At 40.7% G+C, this 12,882-nt stretch overlaps 1 protein-coding gene across 5 annotated transcripts in view; it reads left to right on the forward strand.

The window, feature by feature from the left end:
* The window catches only part of Nalcn (sodium leak channel, non-selective), a 313,879-nt gene that overhangs the window by 122,032 nt on the left and 178,965 nt on the right, over nt 1-12,882 (forward strand). For all 5 annotated transcript variants that reach the window (XM_047553611.1, XM_047553608.1, XM_047553613.1 and 2 more), the window contains exon 10: nt 1,018-1,104. In XM_047553611.1, coding sequence (XP_047409567.1) covers nt 1,018-1,104 — 87 coding nt within the window. The remainder of the gene's footprint in view (nt 1-1,017; nt 1,105-12,882) is intronic.

Raw genomic sequence — 12,882 nt, forward strand, 5'->3', positions numbered from 1 at the left:
ATAAGGGTGGCAAAGGAAATTTTATGTGTACAGAACAGTGACCTCAGGTAGGAATAAAGCAGTGAATGGTTATAGTTAGTTTCTTTACTTAGGAAAATAAACCTTTGCAATTACACCCTGTCCTGCTCCAGCCCCCTCCTACCACACACATGAACTCACACGCTTAAGGAACTGGGGAGAAAATTTATCAGTGGGAAAATGTTTACAGGTGGGAAATGTCTTCCAGCTGGGTATAATATTGATGGATAAATAATTTTTGGGATAGTGAAATATGTAGTAAGATAATCACCTAGGCAGTCAAGTGAGTGGATTTCAGAATTTAGTAGGTCTGTAGTATCTGAAATTTCAATCATTTACATCTCCTAAGCCAAAGAAACTATGTGTGTTTATAAATATGCACTTGAAATTTCTGTTGAGCAGATGAGTTGTGGCCTAGTTAAGACAATTGTAGAAAGTCAACAAAGCAACATGCTAGTTTGCTACCATTAAAATAATACCAGTCTCCTTCCCTATGCCACACAAATGCTTCTGATATTATTTACCATGAGACTATTTTTAGTTATCCCAATAACAAATCCCACTAAAGAAAAAGTATACCGCCTACAGTAAAAAAAAAAAAAAAATCACATTAGATACCATGCGTTAGAATTCTAGCTTACATTTTCTCCAGGATCTAATAAATAATAATATAATGGGGATAAAATATTCATCATAGTATTTCTCTTGTGAAGAATAATATTTGAGCAATTATATACAAAGCCTATGTGAGAGAGAAATTGCCTGAAGAGGACCACGTGCTCAACAAAAGGAAGTTATTAACATTGCTCCTGTTATTATTATTGTTCACCCAAGTCTTTAGTGTTAAAATGAACATAATTGAAATGACTCATGTTCTAAATATAAATCTATAAGAACACACATTTTCAATGACATAAAATGTGCCGAAAGCTGGAGACAAGAGTTCTCAGTGTTCCATATTAAATGTCTCTCTGACTCACCCCCCTCTTTGTCTTGAAGATGTTTCACGAAGATGCTGCTGGTGGTTGGCAGCTGGTAGCTGTGGATGTCAACAAGCCCCAGGGACGTGCCCCAGCCTGCCTCCAGGTACCGTATGATGCCATTTTTTTTTTTTTAATCACCTAGCAAAGATGTTTGACTTTAATTTGTACAAAGAAATTCAAGCACTATATTTGTCCAGATTTATGGTCCAGAGATCATGGACAGTACTTCACTCCACCCTGTATTCCCAGGACCTGGTATTTTTCTGGATGTACAGGAGGAATTTGAGTTTGACTTTTTCAGATTCCATGTATAAGTTAGGTCATGTAGCACTTGTCTTTCTGTGGCTCCTTTCGCTTAGCACGGTGTCCTCTAGATTCATCATATTGTTGCAAATGACAGGATGTCCTTCTTTTTCATGGTTGAATGTTATTCTATTTGGTGTATATACCATGTGTTCTTTATCTTTTATGAAATATATAATGAATCTTTGTAAACTGAAGTCACCCTACTGTGTTTTAGAATGCTAGAACTTCTTTTTACTCTCTAATTATATTTTGGTACTTAAGATACAACCACCATTTATACCTTTTCTATTACCCTTCCTACCCTCTAATGAACACTATTCTACTCTCTCTTTCTATGCAATCAACATTTTTAGTTTTCACATATGATAGAGATGGTATTATTCTTAGGTGCCTCACTTATTTCACTTAACATATACCCTCCAGTTCCATCCATGTTACCAAAAATGACAGGACTGAATAATATTCCATTGTTTTGTGACTGAATAGTATTCCATTGTTTATCTTGATTGTTGTGAATAATGCTGCCATAAACATGGGAGTCCAGGTATCCCTTTGATATGTGGGTTTTATTTCCTTTAGATAGAAATGCTATAGTGGGACAACAGAATCATTGGGTATTTCCATTTGTAATATTCTGAGCAACCTCCTCAGGGTTTTCTGCAATGTCTATATCAATTTATGTTCCCACCAGTGTTGTACAACTGTTCCCTTTTTTCCACATCTTCACCAACATAGCTTTTGTAATTTTTGACAATCAACACTTTAACAAGTATGAGATGCTGTGTCATTTGGTTTTAATTTGCATTTTCCTGGCAGTAGTAATGCTCAGCACCTTTTCACATACCTGTTGGCCATTCATATGTCTTCTTTGGAGAAATGTCTGCAGAGGTTCTTTGCTCATTTTAAAATCAGATCATTTGCTCTTCAGTTGTATGAGTTCCTTGGATATTTTGGATTTTATACCCTTGTCAATCCAAGATTTGCAAATATTGTCTCTCAGTCTATAGGTTACCTTTTCATTTTGCTGTTTGATATTTTTTTCTACCTGTTAAAAGAATGGAGGGGGAAAAGAGGAAGAATGTACATGCATATTGATAATATTAAATTGTCACTGATTTGTGTTTCTCCTTCTGTCCTGTATTTGATGGTGATGCTGCTGCTAATATATAACTACTGCAACTACATCTGTTACTATTCCTACTAATACTCATAACAATAATAATTATAGTGGTAGCCGCTTTCTTTAAAAGCACCTTCACGGACATCATTCATGAATCCATCATCTGGTGTTTACTGAACACCAAGTTGTGCTAGACACCAAGGTAGACCTGAGCAAGACAAGCACAGTCCTGCCCTCATGGAACTTCTAGTGTGCTTGAGGGTGGGCAGAAAAAGGCATGTTGGTCTGGTAATCACAGGAGCAGTGGGGTTTTTGAAAAAAATAACTCTAGACATTATGGGACTGTATAATTTGGAGCCTTCTCTCTTCATCTGAGATGTCAGGGAAAATCCTGATGAGGTAGTGACGTTTTTAAAGGCCAAGAGAATGAGGTAGGGAGTGACTCACAAGAGGTTCATTACAACCCTGTGATACGGGACAAGTGGCATGCCTGTCAACCATTTACAGAGGAGGTGCATATTAAGAGGACCTCAGCGAGTCTCTTGAGGTTACACCTCAATCAAATGGAGAAGTCCAGACTAGCTGGATCTTCTGGTCCCTTGTTTTATCCAGCTGAAAACATATGCAAGGGATCCCAGGTTTGTGATAGAAATAAACTATCAGAGCTACTTCAAGTACCAAATCAGAGTCGCACGGGACCCAGAAGTCATTGCTTTAAAATCTACTAAATGCTTGTCCATAGATGCCTTTAGGTTGCAACCTGGAATTAGGAAGCAAGTCGATCTCTGTGTCAGAATGATTTGAAAATGGAAAGGGACAGATAGTGATGAAAACGCAGAGCAAGGGTGTAGAGAAAGAAACATTGGTGCCACAGGTGTGTTGGGCTGGTGTGGAGCTGCAGCGTGGGAGAGACCCGTATCCCAGGCACGGTGCGCAGAGAGCAGCTTGTTGGTGGGTTTTATGATTGTGAATCCCAGGGTTAGAAACAGGGAGGACGTCAGAGGACGCAGTATGAAGGAAGATCCGTTCCACTCAAAGTCCTGCACGTCTGTGGTACTAAGCAGGCTTCAGAGAGGAGCCAATATTCACGAAGAGTGTGGACAGGGAATGAGGTGGCCAGGGGTGGGGTCTGTTTGTGGTGGGCAGGAACTGAGAATAGAGTGTGTTTCCATGTCGGAGAAAAAAAAAATAGTAATTAGTAATTAATAAGTAAAAGAAAAGAATTAAATGAGTAATATATTTAAGAGAAAATGGTTGTGAAATTCTTGCTGGCTTCTACTAATGATGAATGTCAAAAGAAAATAACAGGAAATGTAGAATGAGTTTGGCAAAACTGTGCTGTGTGCATGTGTAAATATACCACAGCGAACTCCACCTTTACGTGTATCTATAAAGCATCAATTAAAAATCAATAAATAAATGAGTGGAAGGTAGACCAGTAGAGTAGGGTAAGGGGAGTAGAGGGAAGGAGGAGAGGAGGGAAATTGGGGGGAGGGTTGCTGGGCACTGAAATGGAATAAATTAAATTCCATGCATGTATGGTTATGTTAAAATGAAGCCAAGTAACATATACAACTATAATGCACTAATAAGGAAAGAAAATACCGAAAAATCATCTGAAGCATCCACTCACGGTTGTGGACTCTAATAACACCTCACCCCTAAGGGAGACACAGTGGCACATGCCACTTCTTTTTATTTTTAAACCAAGTAAAATGTGACTGCACTCTCATTATTAAAAGTTAACTCTAGAAAACATAAAAAGAAAGAGCTGCCCTTCCAATCTGTCTTCGCTTCTTCCTCCCCTGGAGGTCAGGGTGTATCTTCTTCCCAGACTCCACCTGCAGCAGCTCCAGCCATTGCACTCCTCTTACTGGCTGAAGCCGTTCTGCCCCTCCCTCCATGTCATCCTCATCCTCCCCAGGCAGGCCAGGGACCTCAGTCACTTGTCTCCATTTCATCCTGTACTTGTCTTTGGTGTTTCTTACAATTTAAAAAAAAAATAATAAATATAAAGGTCTCACTAAGTACTGAACGTCTGTTTCTCCAGCCAGGGGAAACCCCATGAGAGAGGAGGTTGTATCCACCTCGGGCATTGCTAGAACCGTGCCCTACACCTGGCATCTGCACACTGGTTTTGTTAATCAAGAGAAGGACCCGCCATGGGAACAACGGGCCTTGTCTGACTCCTCGCCAGTTCTTGGCTTCTTTAAAGTGCCTGTTGGACTTCTCCTGAGAAGTTGCTCTTCCCCACCCCACCCTTGGTCTTGTCCCCAGGATCTAGAAGTTGAATGGATTGTGTCAATAGTGACCATTGCAACTAAGGGCACTTGGAGTTTGTTTCTAGAAAGTCTCGTAGGTCGCATGGTGTCAGATAACTTTGGAGAGTTCTGCCAGCATGTTTCTTCTGCTGTGGTGAAAGAGCCCTGACAGGCTAGCTCTGGCTCCTCCTTCAGAACTGTGTTAATCTTCTTCAGCACGTGAAACCAATAGGTGTGTGCTTAGAAATGTGGACTCAGGAAGCACGCAGTTGAAAGGAACCCAAACCGGTTCCACCTTAACAAATAAATATAGTTTATTGGAATTCATTCAAAGAGCTGTAGTTCATTTGAGTTGGTAATCTTGTTGTAGTTGAAATAAATTAGATAAATGAGGAATCAGCAATATCTGAGGGATGACAGAGTCCCCTTTTGACGATCAAGAATATTTGCTTTTGTCTTGGAGTGGAATTTTAAAAAGTTGACCCAAAATATTATAAACAGAGTATTTTACATGAAAATTCACATAGTCTACTCCTCTTGTAAAGCTGAAAGATCTGGCAACACAGGGCTCTCATTTCCACCGATCAGCGTTGTCTGGAACTGGGTGGTGGCTGCTGCGTTAGCCTAGCACAGAATCTCCACTGGCCCTAGTTTCTCAGCTCCCCATGTTTTGTCCAGAGACTATAACTGAGTGCTTGGTGTCATACAGATTTTTTTCACAGAGCGTATATACATATCTTGTTATCCATGACTCTGTGGGAAAAAATAATAAATTCATAAATGCTTAAAGGTACAGAAGCTTGCAGGAATGCATGAGTAGAGGGTGTTTTAAGAGCACCCTGTGCCTGTGCTTACAGAGCACAGTGAGAAATGAACCTGTTTCTTTTCAGAGGTGACACTGGTCCCTCTGTTTCATAGATCACTCTGGGCCTGCTTTTCTCATAATATCCTGGTGGACATTTGTTTGGGTGACCCATGAAATAACTTACAACGATGTGACTTTGGATCACATTGAAAGATGGTATTACAATAATTATTTCATTCAAAATAACCTTTTTTGTAGATTTTATGTTCTGAAGCTTTCAAAATTTTCAATTCATAGCTCAGCATAAATGAAGACTGGCTCAAATTCCTCCGGAAGATGAAAGACATTAAAAAAAAATCATCCCTTTCTTCTTTCAATCTAAATTGCTCTGGATTCACTTCTTTTTGGTCGGTATATCTTATATTTTTCACTTTTTTCCCAGCTTTCTCTGTCTTGTCTAGTTCATTGGTTTGAACATCTGTCTACCCCACCAACTATGAGTAATTAGGCAATTTGATAACATAAGATAAATTGATGTGACTCAATCTTCCCTACACCCTGCTAAATTAAATACATGGTATAATTAATGTTTCTGTGATGTTGGATGTTTAATGTGTAATAGTTTTTTTCCCCTCTCTCTCTCTCTTTTACTCTATCTTTTAGGAATTGAATAATAAATCTATTCAAATTTTATATATTCCAGTGAGCAGTGATTAGGATATTCAAATGAGTTAGGATATGTAGTAACTCTTTACAGAATAATAGACTCTATAGAGCCATTTCAGGAGGAAAAAATTAGGCACCTCTGGTCTTTAATTTAAAACTATACAAATCCATTCTGCGTTCCTAGACATAAATTATAATTATAATCATGCCCATAATTGTAATTATAGTGGACTCATATGCAGGCATGCTAGGAAAGGATTCAATTTGTTACCCTTAGAGTGGTCTTTTCTGTTTTTTTAAAATAAGTGAAAATATATGTACACCTAAGTTTAACTGCAGAATCTCAGGTTTAGGTCAGAAGGACGAGCAGAGTGACCTTTGGCCATGTCATGTGGTGAACTCTAATGCCACTTGTTGAAAATTTTTGTTAATCAACTTAATATCAATTATGTTCATTTTGCTAGAACATTGCTCATGATGGTGGAATATTAATGGAATTCATGACATGTTTAACAAGGCTAAGTTTAATGGCATACTTAGTCATGATAAACATATGCAATCCCTAATAAGCTCATTCCTAAATTAAGACTAAATAAGCGAATGTTCTGTGAACCCTGGACCCTCCCTGCCCTTCATCCTGCCTGGATGTCTTTCTGCTTCTGTCTCCACTGCCCTGTGCACTGCTGATCTGCTCAATGCCTAGAGCCTCCCCTTCCTGTCTCTGGTTCACGCTGCAGGAAATGATGGCGGGTAGTGAGAAGGAAAAGCCTGGGAATGTGGATGAGCCACACCCTGTGGCTGGTTTCTCCTCCTGTGAATGCTCCAACTGCCTCCAGCACACATCTCCTTTTGCCTCCCCTTCCCACCTCCCCAGCCCCAGACATCCTTCTCCTCTTTCTGTGAAATGATACCCGGGACAGCATTTTCTTTGCTGGAGAAGAAATTGGCTATTTCAGCCTCTTAGAAGGACTGGGGACAAATGTATTTCAGCTCTGCTACTTATTGGTATGACCTTGGACATATTTATGCAAAACAAGGACAAAAATACCTCCTTCCTGGATTTGAGAGAACTGAGCCAGTTTTAGTGAAGAGTTGTTCATTTGTGAGGAACAGACCACATGCCCAAAAAGAGCACTTGTCGTGGGCGTAAGCCAGCCTCCCAGGGGATGATTTCTGAGCCTTTCTCTCCCTCTGGTTGGGCCACCTGGTTCCCGTCTTTGTCCTGAGCTTCCGTCTCTCATCTCTCACCTTGAATACTCAGACTTTACTCTGGTTCTTGTGTATTACCTAAACGTGACTGATTGAGGCTGAGTTTGGGGACCTCTCAGTCAAGATTTTGATGAGACTCACTGGAAGACTTCCAAGGGAGAAGGTAGACTGGGAGGAAATACGATGGCCTCCTACGACAACAGTGGTCAAAGGTCATGAGAAATGGAACAAGCAGCAGGGCCACTGAAGCAAAGTGCATCTCCCCTCAGAACCCTGGGGGGCTGGTTTCCAGACCCCCACATGATCCGACTTGTGGATGCTGAAATTCCTTACATAAAATTGCAGTTTTGGAACATTATATATGTACATCCTCCTGTATACTTTAAATCATCTCTTGGTGACTTAATACAATATGAATAGTTGTTATACCATATTGTGTAGAGGAAATGTCTGTAGATGTTCGGTACAAATGCAACATTTTTTTCTATCCAGTTGATTGAATCCACTAATAAGATCTTAGGTGTACAAAGGGCTTATCATATTAGGTGTGCCTACAGCATAAACCCAAAGTAATGTGAAGCCTCCCTTCTTATTCGCCTGTGAGAACCTTGCCCCACTTCTGTCTGGAGCCACAACTTAGCCATCCTTGTCAGCTCCAGGAGTGACCAGAGAGGGACATAACTCTGTGATCACAGGAAGTACTGAGAAAACCTCAGAAACTGTAACTCAGGCATAGTTTTCTCTACCAAAATTTTGCATCTTACGGGACTTGAGCAATACGTTAAGGGCTAACTAGACGATTACTGCCTAATCTAAATCACAAATCACCCATAAGATAGTTGCTTTAGGGCAATACCAAATAGTTCCCATGTACTTCCCAATGAGAAATTTGTTAATTGGTGCTATTTCAGAATATATTAATTCATTTCCTTGCATTCACAGATGTGTATGTGTACACACACACACATTTGAAGGGAGATCAATAGAGTTGGAGAAGGGGATCATGGATTAGGGGGAGGGGAGGGATGGTCAATGAAACTGACCAAATTATATTATAAGTTAGTATGAACATCACAATGAATCTCACTATTATGTGTGATTATAATGGCCGGTAGTGAGAAGGAAAAGCCTGGGAAGCATAACTAAAATGTATATTATGAAATAATATGGAAACAGATATGAAAAATACCTATGCATGTGTTAGAAATAATACTAGCTGTCATTTATTGATCACTCACTGTGTCAGCACAGTATTTTATAGGTTTTAAATTATTTAGTGCTCACAAGAATACCATGACTATAGGCATTAGTGTGGTTTCTGTTTTAGAAATGAAGTAGAGACCCAGAGATCAAAAGTGGCCTGATGAAGATCATGTAGCTGGTTAGGGTCTAGGGATTTCATCTCAGGCAGTCTACTTTATATTTTTAACCACTTCATTTTCATCCCTGCATATTATTCTACTATAAAAATATATGATAAGTTGCTGGAAGCGATGGCACATCTCTCATCCCCGTGACTTAGGAGGCTGAGCTAGGAAGATCACAAGTTAGAGGTCAGCCTCAGCAGCTTAGGGAGACAGTTTAATTAAAAAATAAAAAGACTGGGTTCAATCCCCAATACTGATTTATACACACACACACACACACACACACACACACACACACACACTTACACCTACTAGAGAATTTTAATAATTCTCATTGTCTTGTTATCAGACATTCAGACATTTATACTTGATGACATGAAATGGTGTCTCACAATGTTAAATTTCTATCTCTCTGATTACAGCCTATAAATGTTAGGCATTTTTTCATGTATTCATAGACCACTTATGAATTTCTGTAGCTTCATAAGTAATCTATTGATTGCTTATTTATGTCATTTGCCCTCTTACCTGACAATTATTCTAAATGATATTGGGAAATTCTGTATATTTCTAAGGAATATATTGCCTCTGTCTAATTTAGAAGGCATTACAATATCGGATATAAATACAAATACAAAATAGTCACGGTTGACATGCGAATGCATAATTCGTACCTCCATCTTTACTTCTTTCATATGGTATCACAGAAAATTCCTCGAACGTGTGCCTAGCTGTGCATCTCAGAAAACCAAAAAGTTCTGATTGACTCTTTTATCATCGGACCAGCCAGTTAAGTAGCGATTTAAATGCTATTTTTGTGTAAACAGCCTCTGTGTGAAGGGGTCACTCTAATGCATGATAAATAGAACTCAATTAAACGGGGACCTCATTCCTCAGCGGCTGCTGTGACAAGCCATTTTCCCCTGCCTCTCAGGTGGGAGTTTTCATCTCTTGACAATTTGACAGATGTGGCTGCACACTTGGAGCCATCTTCCAACACAGACCCAGTGATGTATTATCATAAAGAAAGGCTGACAAGAAAATGAGAGTATACGTGAGACCTGGCTGCTCCTGCACTGTTCCTCCCCCGCAAAGAATAGAGGTAACAGGCTCTCACCGTAAGTAGGTCAAATTGGGGCAAAATTATTACTGTGGCATTTTAATGCTTTCTGAGGAAATTTCCTTTGAAGCTGAAGATTGGGAAGAGGTAGGCTATGTATTTCAAGGGAGGAAACGACATGCTAGGCACTTCTTAAAATGTCTGTCTTCTTAATGAACCTTCCCACAGACTGGCAGATAACTTCAAGAATTGATGGTGCCCACAAGGGTTTAGGCTCTTTCCAAAAGCTGATTTCTATACTCACTGCCTAGGGTGAGAAGAGAGTGTGGCAGAGAACTCAGGAGACAATTTGCTTGTCTCTCAGGGCCTCGGTTTCCTTACTTGGAAAATGGGGATAATGACATTCTCCAGGTTGTGTGAGTATTTGAATTGATGCACAGAAAATGCCTAGCCCGGGGCGGGGGGGTGGGGAGTGGGGTGGGAAGGGGCGGCTCTCTCAGCCTGTAGAATCCCTTGTCATTACCCCTCTTCGCTCCTCCCCAGGGTCTTCAACTCCTTTGCAGGAAGTGAATCCTCACACAGGTCCTCGGCTCCAGCCCTACTTTCTTTCCTGAATTGCAGAAGCATATTTCTTTTCCCTTGTTCCCCCCAAATTTATTTATTTCTTTAGATTGATAAGGTGGCATGTGTTTATCACATATATCACGTTGTCTGGAAGCACATGTACTCTGTGGAATGGTAAATCCAGCCCATTAACGTGGACATGGCCTTGCATAGGCAGCACATTTGTGGTGAGGACACTGGACGTCCACTCTGCCAGCAGTGTGTCCTCTGTAGCTGCCGTCACCCCAGCACTCATTGACACCCAGAGTTTCCTCCTCCTACCTAACTGTAATTTTGTATCCTTTGACTAACATCTCAGTGTCCAGCAGGTGCCTGTTCTCCCATTATCACAGGCAGTCACCCCTGTTCTAGTAAAACTTAGCACACCTCTCTGCCCTGCCCTTTAGCGTGAGAAACCAGTTTCCCTGCATTTTCAGAAGTTTGCAAACCCACGTAAGGCCTCTGTCTTTTCCTCTCCCAATCCCATCTTTGTGCAATTCTATCATGAATTCAGTCCTCCAGATTTTTGTTTTTTTAAATCATCTTCTCCATTCCATCCTAATGGCCCTACTCTCAAAATCAGGTCCAAGAAAAATTTCTCAACAATATGACCTCTGACTCCTTGATTCTATTTGGTCACTTTCTTCTCTGTCAACTCCATTACCGCTTTCACATGATTAGCACTTACAACATGTGCATCCTTTCTGGATTGCCTGTGATTGAACACGTATGTGGCACACACGAATCCTCACCCTCCCCTAATGCAGGTGCCACGTGACTACTCCGTAAACACATATGCACAGTTTTCAATAGAGCATAAAGCTGTTGGCTTGGAGGAAAACTCTGGGTGGAGTGAATAATACTGGCGTGTTTTAATTTCCCTGTTCTGCTACTCTTTTTCTAAATACAGGGAACATGGCAGAAAAAATATTGAAGAACTAATGCTTTGATTTTTATTATTATTATTCATGTCTAGCAAAACAAGCAAGGTCAACACTTCATTATTTAAAAGCCAAGATTTCAGCATTTTCATTTCTATTTTTTTTCCAATGTCAGTAATGAAGTCATGTAGGGACATTGAGTTTTAATCCTTAAATTATAGCTGAGCTAATTGAAAGGGTTTTGCACAGGACTTCATTTACTTCTCCTTTCTTCCACTAATCCATAAATGTGTGGCTATGAAGTATGAGGAAACGAGAGATATTAAGCAGTGTTCTGTACGATGGTTTGAATTGTGAATATCCATTATGGCATTGTAGTCTGGAAAATGCATGTTGTCCTAAATTGAAGCTTTCAGAAAATTCACCATGGTTTAAATCAATTCAAACAGATGATTTTATTGGGCAGGTAAAAGGAAAAGTTCCATTTTAAATATTTCTTACTTCTGCTAATGTAGCCAGATCTCAGTGGTCTTCATGACAGTCTCTCAGTGTCTCGGGATGGCTTTTGTGTGCTTTGAGTGCTTGGTGAGGCATCGGATCTCCGTGAGTGCTGGGGCTTTATGGTTCCTAATGAGTCTGAAGAGGAGGATGGGACCAGATCTATGTGGTCCAGCCTAGAATAACAGGGCCAAGCACCTTTAAAAGTCCCACATGTGTTCTTCCTTCCCCATGAGGGTCATTGTTTAGTATTAGAAAAGAGTTTTCAAATACCCCAGAGGAGATCACTGCTTCATGGAGGTGCCAGAGGAGCTGGGGCAGCTAGAAGGTTAACAACCAAGTGATGTGGGGTTTTAACCATTGAGCCATATTCCTACTGCCACCCCTGCCCGCATTTAAATTTTTTTTTTTTTTTTTTTTAATTTCAAGACAAGGTCTGACTAAGTTGCCTAGGGCTTCACTAAGTTGCGGAGGCTAGCTTTGAACTTGCAATCCTCCTGTCTCAACCTCTCGAGCTACTGGGATTACAGGCGTGCACCACCATGCCTGGCTATGCAGATGCTAATTTTTGCTCATGAGTTTGTGGATTGACTGGAGGAGCAGCCCTGCCAGTCTGAGCCTATCTCAGATGATCACAGCCAAACTCACACATCTGTGGTCAGCTATTCAGTCAGCTCGCATCTCTGCTTCTGGGCTTCACTGGCTGTTTAAATGGGTGAAAAGGCTGCTGGGGTCCACGTTCACCATGCACTAGGTGAGCCCAGTGTGTCAGTGGGATGGCTCGAGTTCCCAACAGCAGCAAGAGTCAAGTCCTAACACAGGCGCTGCTTACTCCCCTGTGCTGTTGTCTCACTCCCAAAATAAGTCACATGACTGAGTCAGACTCCTGTGTGGATCTGGGGAGGTGGGTTCAACTGGAGGCCACCAGGCTCTTCTGCACAGACTAAGATTCTCGAAAATCACTGGCTCAGAATAATAATCGGCCAGTCTAGCAGCACTTCCCTCTACTGGGCATGTAGTTCTTGCAGTTTGTGTGGTAGGGTCAGGAGCTGGTGACTGAAGTATCTTCGCAGTACTCAACGTTTGTTGATTTGTAACTTAACCC

The sequence above is a fragment of the Sciurus carolinensis genome, chromosome 5 (assembly GCF_902686445.1).
Source record: "Sciurus carolinensis chromosome 5, mSciCar1.2, whole genome shotgun sequence".
Taxonomy (NCBI): domain Eukaryota; kingdom Metazoa; phylum Chordata; class Mammalia; order Rodentia; family Sciuridae; genus Sciurus; species Sciurus carolinensis.